The following is an 11,160-nucleotide window of genomic DNA, read 5'->3' as shown; positions in this document are numbered from 1 at the left end:
CTCTGCCCGCTCTGCTCGCCCTGCCCGCCCTGCCCGCCCTGCCCGCTCTGCCCGCTCTGCTCGCCCTGCCCGCCCTGCCCGCCCTGCCCGCTCTGCCCGCCCTGCCCGCTCTGCCCGCTCTGCTCGCCCTGCCCGCTCTGCCCGCTCTGCCCGCGCGTCGGGCGGCCGCGCGCACGGCCGGCCAAAATCCGACCCCCAGAATCCCAACCGTCATTCCACCGGAAAGATCGCGTGTACCTGGGAACCGCTTGCCCGCGCGGTTGGTGTGGTTAAATGAGCCTGTGGAAGTTACTTGAGTCACTCAGACGGAGCGCTGCGCTGAGAACGTGCTTTCCTCGCGATTATAAAATGTGTCGGGTTTTTTTTTTTTGTTTTGGGGTTTTTTTCGGTTTTTTTTTTTGGGTTTTTTTGTGGGGGTTTTTTTTGGTTTGGTTTTTTTGTTTTTTTTTGGTTTTTTTTGGTTTTTTTTTTGTTTTTTTTTTTTTTTTTTTTTTTTGTTTTTTTGTTTTTTTGTTTTTTTTTTTTTTTTTTTTTGCTCCACAGAGTATTCATTCCTGGTTTTCATTCTCCATTTTTGAAAGAAATATTGTCAAGAAAATTAATCCACAAACAGCAGAGGTTTATGGTCAAAAAGGAGACAGAGGAGTCCTGTAACTTTTCTCGAATAAAGGGAGAGGTCATGGGCATTTCCCATGGGGTCTCTCAAATTGTTAGGAGGACGCAGCCTCCTTCTTATCCTAATTTCCCGGCTGCGTTTCCCTCTCTCTTTCCCCATTGGCTGAGGTACTCGAGAGGTACAGACTTCCCGAATTGCTTAATACAAACCCATTTCTAATGTGTACTCCTTCCCTATTCTTCTCCTTGCATCTCTGTTCTTTTTCTCTAAATCCAGGGATTAGCAGTCTTCAGTGACTAACAGTCTGTGTCAATTTAGTCGAATTCCTATGGAATTTATGGTTCCTCCGATTGCTTCTTTCACCTGTCAGTATCTGGCTTATCTACCATCAGGCCCACAGTTTGTTTGTAAAGACACCTCCTCAATCCTTTCAATATTACCCTTCACTCTTAGGCCTGAAATAGTATTTTTGTACTAAAGGCGAGTGCGTAACTCTGACAGGTGAAGAAACGACTGAGAGGGGGCCTCATCAATGTGTATAAATATCTAAAGGGGGGCTAGGGGGTGTGCCAAGATGATGTTTCCAGGCTCTTCTCTGTGGTGCCAAGCAATAGGACAAGGGATAAAAGGCAGAAATTGATGCACAGAAGTTCCACCTGAACATGAGGAAGTTCTTACTCTGAGGGTAACTGAGGCCTGAAACAGATTGCCCAGAGAGGTTGTGGAGTGTCCTTCACTGGAAATATTCAAGAACCATCGGAACACAATCCATGTGCTCTGGGATAACACTGCTTGAGCAGGGAGATTGGAACACATCTAATGTGGTCCCTTCCAATTTGCCCAATTCTGTGATTCTGTGACAAATGCTACTTGAAATCTTTTCCCAGTGCCTGGAGGCAAAAGCAGAAATCAACCTCTGTCAACACTAAACCAAGGCTGCCATGAGTATGTTAACAAGGCAAGGCCAGGATTCCCAAACAGCCTGATACTGCCAGGACTTACAGCACCATTCCAGTGGAGCTGGGTTATCAGCTGTGTCTGCTCTGGCACTGGTGTGATACCCTTGGCCTGCCAGTGGCAACAGGAGGGACGCATCGTCAGGTCACTCACTGTAGGGGATCCTCACTGTCATTCCATGCTTCAGCTAAGTAATGCCACAGTCAGGGAACCTCCTTCCCTTTGGTCCTTATGTTGTCCTGAACACAGGCTCGTTACCTGTGCAGCATCAATTCACACACTGAGGAGAGGTATTTCTATTTTTTATTCTAGTTTGCTCAAAGTAGGGAGATAGGTGGTAACCCACAAAATGCTGGCTCCCCAATCATCAAAATTTTACAGTATTTATACATTTTGACAAACAAAGGCATCAGCATTCATTGGTTACAAATTACATAACTTTGCTATTAATTAGTACTCAACCCCGTATTTGCTAGTTGTATCTCTCGCTTCTTATGCTAATCAGTCCACAGGTGCAGTTCTTCCTTCCGTTTGAGTCTGGGGTCTGTTTGGAGTAGGTGGTCAATGAGTCAGTGGTCGTGATTGTCCATTGCTGGGATTACCTTTTTCCCAGTTACTGCTCAGTTTTGCTGACTTTGCTCCTTGTGGCTCTCATCCACACAGCCCATTCATCTTGGGACTGTCTTCTCCTTAAAACAGAAGATTAAGCAAGCATACAACGTTCATAATGTTGATCATAACTGCCCAGATATAGCTACTGACTAACAGCAAAACAAAAACTGAAAAGTTTGATTCAGATCTTGAGGGGCTCGCTATCACTTACGGAACGAACTGGCAGACCTCTATCTAACCCGCCACCTCCGCCGCACTCCTCCAGCATCCCTGCGACGGAGCGTCCCAGCCGCTGGCGGGGCGGGGAGGGAAGGGCGGGGCGGGGCGGGGCGCAGCGCCGCCTTCCTGCCTCCTCCTCCTCCCCTTCCTCCTCCTCCTCCTCCTCCTCTCGGCCCTCCTGTCCCGACATGGCGGCCCCCGCGGAGCTCAGCGGGCTGACGGACGAGGCAGCCTACGGCGCCTGCTCGGAGCCGGATGCCAGCACCAAGGTGGGCTGGGTGGGGGTGACGGGCGCGCCCCGGGGCTGTGGCGTCTGCTCCGCGGCAGCGCCGGTGCCCGCCCTTCCCCGGTCCCCTCTCCGCGCCTCGCCGGGCGGACGTGCGGTGCATGGGGGCCGGTATGGGGCCGGGCCGGCTCCTGGCGGGGCAGCGAGGGGTGGCCGGGCACGGAGCTGCTCTGACGGCCTGTCCGTCGGGCAGCCCGGCCCGGTTTGGGGGTGGCGGTGGGGGGAGGGCGCGGTCGGGCCGGGCCGGTCCCGGTGAGCCCCTGAACCCTCCGTGGCGCCCTCGGCCGGGCCCGCGCCTGGTGTGGCTCTGAGCGAGCGCTCCAGGGCGCTTCGGACCGTCCCTGCCACGGCGGCACCAAAAAATCCGTCAAAACACCCCAAACGTTTTTACTTTTTATTAGGAGAACGTTGTGATTGCATTTTTTGGGGTTTTGTTCCGTTACCTGTGTCAGCTTTTCTACCACTCGTTTTTTATCCACTTGGTCGTTCACAAGCCTGTGGTATATAGTTACCCTTGGGCTTCGAGAAGATGTCCTTACAGAGTTGCAGGCTGCTTTTGCTGCCAAGATATAATCAAGCTTGACAGAAGTTCAATACCTGTGCCTTGAAATAATAAAAATAATGAGCTTAGGAGTCTAGGAGGCTCAATATTGAATATTCGTGTGTCTGTTGTCCTTGTGTGTGAAGTTGTTCATGTATGCTACAGCCCTATAAAAGAATAATAAAGATACCCTTCTTTGATGCCTCTGATAATATATGTTGAGTGATACCACTCATGGGTCTGTTAGTTTTAAACATTACGTTACAAAGACATATTTATTTAACACAAATCTTTATGTGTAGAATTAGGACAAAAGGTTTTATTTATACTTAATGTAGTTCTCTTTTTTATTTCTGAACCTGCTGGGTTTAGGTTCATTACTAACTGGCATCTCTGTTAATACCCATAATTCAATTCTGGCTGATGCATAAAGAATAAACCTTTTTGGTCCACAGGATTTCATGTTTCAGCAGACAATGTTAAGAGTAAAGGATCCTAAGAAGTCATTGGATTTTTATACAAGGGTACTGGGAATGACGTGAGTAGAATTTGCATGCCACAATAAGTTTGGGTTTTTCTCCTGTTCTTCTGAAACAAATTATTTTTTTTGGATGTAATTATACTAATTGGTCTAAGTACATAAACAATGCTGGCCCATCAGCTGATGCTCAGTTGGACAGTCTGGCAGTAAGCTGCAAATGAACTAATATTGGCCCTGACTAGAAATTTCTTTTTTTCTTAAATAGGTCATTCATTATCAGTGTCTAACTTGCTTACTTCCTCCTCACTGAGCCTGCAGCTAACTGGTAACTTTTATGACTGTGCTTATAATGAGGAGTCATTGTTAAAAATCTTGAAATAAAGTTTTCTGCTAGTTTTCAGAGGTGGCTTATGACTACCTCCAGTCACATGAGAACAGGGGAATAAACGGTGACGACAAGGTCCAAGCTCAGTCTTTTAGAGAAGGCTTTTGGGAGGCAGATGCCCTGCAGTAGCCTAACATGTTTATGCTGAGGCTTTTTGTGCATTCTTGGCATTTGAGTTATTTCAAAACAAAATGCTGTGTTTTTAAACGTCTTGAAATGAGTCCAGATTAAAGTAAAATAAATTACTTCCGCTGTAGTGAAAATGTGTGAAAATAAAAATTAAATACCTTGTAAAAATGAAATTAGATTAATTTTGCATGCCTACTTGTTCCAGTTAAATGTCCTACATAAAAACGTATGCCCTGTGTATTTTTAATTGATTAAATTGTCACATCTGAATGGGATTTTATCATTATAAATAGCTACTGAAACTGTAAATATATATCATCTAATGGTATGTTTGCTGTGTTCTTAAACTTTGGTGCCAATGAGCTCCCCAGAATGAGTAAGATTCAAAGTAGATCTTTTTAGTCATTGGTGAAATTTTAAAGTGGTTAAAGGTTTTCCTGTGAAAATACAGGCAAGTAGCAGAGTGACAACCTCGAGATGCAAGCCGTTGTACTGACTTTTCTATTCAGTTACTGGTAGTTTGGTTTTTAAACATCTGATTCTTACAAATTTTGTAGGTTTGTAATGGGTTCTGGAGTGTTTTGATTTGATAGTTTAAAATGTAGCTATTTTAAGGTGTGGATTACAGAAAAGCAAAAATTCATGGAAATAATTTTTCCATAGGGGAAGCATCTTGGTTTATTTGCAAGCAACCTGACTACCCTTATAAGTTACTATTTCAAAATAACTTTTGCCATTTAGACTGCTTCAAAAATTTGACTTTCCTACTATGAAATTCTCACTCTATTTCCTGGGGTATGAAGATAAAAACGATATCCCGAAAGATAAAGCTGAGAGAACACCTTGGACCTTCTCTAGAAAAGCTACACTTGAACTGACACAGTAAGTATTTATATGAGAGATGACACTTAGCTAACAGTGATTAAACAGTATTGGATAATTGTAAATCTCATTAGATGGAATAAAAATTTTAATCATTACTGTAGATACATCTTTACTGTCATGTAGCCTTACAATGTGTCTGAGGTTGGTTACTTAGAAAGCTTAATCTTCCTCTTCTCAGAGCTCTTTCAAACTGCTAGGTGAACATAAATATGAAATAGTACTTGCTATATTTTATATGCATGCCATCTGTGTCAGTAATTTAGGGAAACCCAATGTGGTTAGACCTTCCTTTCAATGCCCAAAGCATCCTAATAATGGATAACTATTGCTTTTGGAATCTAATCTAAAGGGGTATTAAGTCAAAACAGATGCTTCCTGTAAACAGGACAATTTGGTTAATGCTGCTAATCATTATAATTGTGCAGAAACAATCTCCCAAATGCTGTCTTACTTAACTCCAGGACCTGCTACTCTCATATGTTGTTCCCCAGTGGTGGCTAGATACACTGACTTGTGCAGCAAAACCTTCTCTCTAATCTCAATGAGACAGGAGTATTTCTGACTCATACAGATGTAGACCGTAAATATTAGTGTAGGAATGTGAACATGACTGGAGTAGCCCCAAGACTGTCCCTGGAGCCCATGACTAGGGAAGGTTTTTGTAGTTTAATGAATGCAGCCAACATCTGAATTCTCTGGTTTCTTAGGAGAAACAACTTACCCTCCCCAAGGAAACTGAACATTTAGGATTTGTTAATTTTGATGCTTTTCTTCAATATGTAATAATTACTTCTTACAGCAACTGGGGCACTGAAAATGATGACAGTCAGTCTTATCACAATGGCAATTCAGATCCCCGAGGATTTGGTAGGTCTTTAGTCTTGTATTTATAGTTTTAAGCTTTGAAATAAAATGTACTAACTCTTGGAAAGAAGGGAACTTGCTTCTCATCCTTTATCTCTCTTCTTTCAACATGTATACTGTGAAAGATGATGAAAATAAATGAACCAATGTGTTTCAGAGTAATGAGCCATAGTTACACTCTTTATCAAGAATCGAATCTTTTGGCAAGCAAACACATTCTAATTGTAACTGCTGAATGAAGAACACCAGTTGTGCTTGTGTATTAGATTATCATGGTGTTTAAACTCATTTACGCTTGGATTTCCACTGTATAATCCACTAGTTACCCCTTTTAAGGTAGAAGGACAATTCCATTTGTCTGTAGCACTGAGGATGTATGTGGCTTGATTTGATACTCTGAGGTCACTGCTGTGAAATAAGTTTCACACTCGGTCCAGCCACTTGACATTTAAAGCTCCTGAATTGATTCTTAAGCTCAGGCCTTGCATAGCACTAGTGTCAGTCTCTGCAAAAACATCATTAATGATAAACTCCCCGTGCTGTTAAACAGAGCAAATAAAACAAAATCCTGTTATGGAGCTGTGCTTCAAGGAAGAAAATACAGATAAAACAGTTTGATTGAAAATCTTATTTTTCCTACTCTAAATAATGTTCTTGTGTAAACAACATAAGATACTTTAACTGTAACATTCATATTTAAAAAGGCATTATCAAAAGACAACTCCTTGAAGAAGAATGTTAATACCCAAAATGCTCTTCTGGATTTTTTTCTTAAATATAGTCATATCTCATGTGAACTGCAGCATCAAATACCGAGCAAACTTTTTCCACAGAACACCCAGCAATACTTACAATGTACTTCACTCTTTTTACTTTCTTGCACAGGACACATTGGAATTGCTGTTCCTGATGTCTATAAAGCTTGTAAGAGGTTTGAAGAACTAGGAGTGAAATTTGTGAAGAAACCAGATGATGGTAAGTCTTGTTCAGAAATGGAAGTAAATTTTTTTTCCGTGGTTTTAATATATTCTATCTAGTAGATCTTCCTGCAAAGCTGGGTAATGTGTTTCTAGGAGTTGCCACTGCTTAGAGGTTTCTAGAACCAGTTATCCCTGCACTCCCTTATAGAGTGGGCAAAGCTGGCAATAGATCCATCCCAGTAAAAATAATGCATCAGTCTGCTGTGTGCCTTCTGTATGCAGCCTGACCTTCAGTAAAATTCACGTGCTCTGTTGATGTCATAGTTTACATGTCATGTATACTGCTGCTTGGAGTTGTTACAGCATTTACTGTAACATGGATCAAATTCACATGGCACATGTGCTTGGCTCTTGTATGAAAATGAGTCAGAAAACAAAATTGTTCCCACCCATTAAAACTGAGTCATTCTTGACTTTTCTGGTTATTTTTATGTAAATCCACCTAACACCTACTATACAACCTACTATTATTATATTTTTAACTGTTCTGTCAGCTTTGGTAGAAATAACCTCATTAGTCTGTATCATAATTGACTTGCATAATGTATAGCACAAATGTCTAGAGAGTATGTAAGCAAAGAATGTCTATGTGAAAATATCCCAAAATGCAGGAGTGGTGAGAAGTCTTGCATTTTTCAACTGGATTCTCTTTCATGAAAAGACCTCATGAGATTTTTAGGACTGTGGCATTCAAAAACAAACATGTAATACTAGTAATTGAAAAGAGATTTAAGTGATTTTCATCTTATTCACTGTGTTCTCAGCTGAAGCAAAATAAATATAGCTGAAAGCTTAACTTGATTTCTTGAATTAAGAATAGATCTTGGTATTTCTAGTGTTTTAGAGTTTCTGAGCCTTTTTTAATTTGTCTATTTGTTAAACCTTGAGAGGCTTGAAATGAGAGTTGCTGACTTAGAGCTGTGCAGTGATAGGAACGAAAGTACATAGAAGAACAACCTTAGACTCTACATTGAGAGAATCACGGGAAAGAACTCCTGAAGCAGACAAAGGGTAGGGGCAGAGCAAAAGCTCTTCTTTAAAATTCAGAAACAAAATTGATGCAGCAGATGCCAAGGAGGAGAAAGTTTTGGGCTTCACGTTTGCAGAGCAGGCTGGGAGATCCAGTGTGGAGTTTATTTTCCTACCTTACTGATCAAACATGTATTCTCTCAGTTGTTTTTGTGACTAGAATATATTAAGAGCTAGGCTGGTTCTGTTACAGTGAATAACTTAATAGAGCAAGTATAACTGTGTGGTTAACACTTTGAAGATAACATGTTAAGCTGTGCTATCCTGATCTACTGTTGAAAACAACTTTTAGGGACCCTGTTTTAATGAATAGTATTTTTTTCCAACAAACTTAAAACAATCCTGTCCTGCATTTCTCTACATTATGAAGTGATGCAAAATATACTGTAAACCACATCAGGGGTAAAAATGTTACTGTGAAATTTCAGTGTGGAGTCAGGAATGATGGGAGATGAACAGGGCAGAGGAACACAGGATCTTATACCAGCAAATCCAGTTCAAGAAAATATGTCAAAACCTCTCCGAAGCAGAAAAATATTTTTCTGAATTTTAAGGATGAACAGAAGCATATGCAAAAACCTTCAATCAACAAAAGATGGAATTCCAAAGTGTCTTTTAACTACTGCTTTGTTGAGAGTAGGATCAACAGTTTTGCATACAAAAATCTAATGCTGATTAAAAACTAATGTGGATGTGTTTAGAATTATCTGTCTAAATTTGAACTAATTCTCATGCAAAAGGAAAAAAGGAAAAATATTTTTCAAAGTAGTCATATTTGACATTAAGAACCAGTCATGTAGTCTTAACTTTTATCTTTCTTTTTTCCCCCCTAATAGGTAAAATGAAAGGACTTGCATTTGTTCAGGATCCTGATGGCTACTGGATTGAAATTTTGAATCCTAACCACATGGTGACTCTCACTTAGTTCTAGGGAAGTATACTGTGTAAGAGATGCCCACTTTCAGTCTCCTGGAGAAAATCTGTAACAGTGTTTGTGAAATTTGCTTAATAGAGATGAATCAGTCATGTTCAGAGTCTCCTTCAAAACTGTCCCCCGGGACCTCACTTGGATTCCTTTTTTCTTGTCCTGTGATGCCACTGCAAATTGTTTCCTGTTAGGAATACTCAATCCTTTTGTGGAAGAGCACTTACACAGATGCTCCGCTTGAACATTCATTCTGTTAATATTTCAATAAACACTGTCCAAAGATACATGACTAGAAACTCACTGCATCTCATACTGATTAGATTTAAACTAACCAACAACAAATCCTATGTTACTACTGATGAGCATCAATGAGGAGGAAAAAAGAAATTAATTTAGAGTATTTTTTTATGAAGTCAAAAGATCCTGAAGACTTCATGTCCTATCTTGTAAACTAGAAAATAAAACATCAGACTGACTTTGACTTGAGTAGTAGCATGCTTATAAAGTCATAATCTTGCTTACATTATTCCAGCTAACTCTTTTAAGGAGCAGCCTTAAACAGTCTTGCAACAAGAAATTCTGTAATTAAAATAAATCTGCCCAGCAGAAAGAATTCAGTCTTTCAGCTCAGCTCCTAACTGCTGACTGACAGCCAAGAGAAGAGGTCTCACAGTTGCTAACTCACAGTGACCCTTCTTAACACTAGGAAGAACTTGTCCATAATTTTTGTTTCAACAAAAGCCTGGGGCTGTGTTTGACTTAAATGCTCTGTATATTCTGCCTTAGGAATTTAATGAAAAAGAGTATCTGAAAGAACAGTTTCCTACTACTAGACATTTGCTCTGCCCTCCCAAAACAACCAATGGTACATACCTGCAAACAGCAGGAAAACATGTAGCATTTACATGTGTTACTCAAATTATTTGATTTTATGCAGTTTCACATGTTAAAAACAGTGTAAATGATGAGAAGTTTTGAAATTCTTTTTTTCTTCCAACAAGGAAAGAAAAACCCTCTGCCTTGCCTGACTCTGGTTTGAGTAGCACTTAACTTCTTCAGTTATGTGGCTATCAAATAATGTATAGTGTAACCAAAGGCTAACAAACAGTGTAATGGCATTGCAGTTCCCTTCTCAATAAAGCATTGGTGAAAACTACATAAAATTTGAAAGGACTATGACGTGTTGCTTTGCTCATTGTTGAATTCTAGATGACTGAAAGGATCGCTGTTGTGCTCTGAGGATTCTTTTTTGAATCATTGTACTCACCAGTGAAATTTCCAGTGGTCCTTTCCTGTGGACTCTTCTGAGACCTCCCTATTCCACCTGTCTCCTGGATAGTGTTGGGAACCCAATCCATCGCCCAGTACCACCCAGCAGGGAGCTGATCACCTAAAAACTGGGTGAGGCATGCCTCCAGGCCCTCTTGCAGTGTGCTGGCCCCAGACCGTGGAAGGACCCTGGACGAGCCCCCATCTGAGTGGGAAAACCATGCTATGGAAAGCCAGTGTCCATAAAGGAGACAGAGGAGTCCTGCAACTTTATTCGAATAAAGGGGGAGAGTCCACTGGGGCACACACCCTCAGCGTTTTCTTTCTCGAGGTTTTGGAGGACACAGCCACTCTCTATAAATTCATGTTGCCCTCCTCCTTTCCCCATTGGCTGAGGTACTAGGAAGGTACAGCCTTCTCAAACTGCCTACGACATAATTCCCCCTTAAACATGTCATTTTCCCCCAAAGTTTCAGGAGTCAAACTGTCTGGGCTCTGTAATAAACCTGTGGCTTGAAGTTGGTAGAGACATTAAGAACTATTTCAAAGATACACCCATACCCCCACCCACTGAATTGTTTGGAAAGACATTAGCACACATCTTTCCTGTTATGTAGTCCAGTGGATAACTACATTAGTAGGAGCAGGCTATACTAAAGCTTGTCTGCTTAGTAATCAAATAAAACTCACGCCAAGTATGTTGGCTAATCTTGTAGTGACCCTTGGATTTTTAGGTGCTTGACAAAGTGTAGACATGATTGATTATGAGGTAATAAAGACGAAAGTAGTAAAAAACCACTGGCATCTACAAACTAGTTGCAGCAGTATCACGATGTGGGCATGGTATGGGGTTTTTTGAAAAAAAAGTTACTGCTGCTTGTCATACTGACAACCAATTTAAACCAGTATTTGCAGATACAAAATCCAAGAATAAACTACTGAAGAAAAAACACTTAATGATAAGTCTTTTAACCTGCAA

At 41.1% G+C, this 11,160-nt stretch overlaps 1 protein-coding gene across 1 annotated transcript; it reads left to right on the top strand.

The window, feature by feature from the left end:
- Positions 1–2,501: 2,501 nt before the first annotated feature.
- GLO1 (glyoxalase I) lies at positions 2,502–10,086 on the top strand. The gene is made up of 6 exons (XM_032102733.1): positions 2,502–2,673; positions 3,687–3,769; positions 4,968–5,108; positions 5,911–5,978; positions 6,861–6,950; positions 8,821–10,086. Exons 1-6 carry the CDS (start codon positions 2,593–2,595, stop codon positions 8,907–8,909), a joined length of 552 nt encoding a protein of 183 aa, XP_031958624.1. The 5' UTR covers positions 2,502–2,592; the 3' UTR covers positions 8,910–10,086.
- Positions 10,087–11,160: the final 1,074 nt, after the last annotated feature.

The sequence above is a fragment of the Corvus moneduloides genome, chromosome 3, assembly GCF_009650955.1.
Source record: "Corvus moneduloides isolate bCorMon1 chromosome 3, bCorMon1.pri, whole genome shotgun sequence".
NCBI classification, from domain to species: domain Eukaryota; kingdom Metazoa; phylum Chordata; class Aves; order Passeriformes; family Corvidae; genus Corvus; species Corvus moneduloides.
The sequence above is the reverse complement of the archived record's forward strand: the minus strand, read 5'-3'. Positions and strand labels throughout refer to the sequence as shown.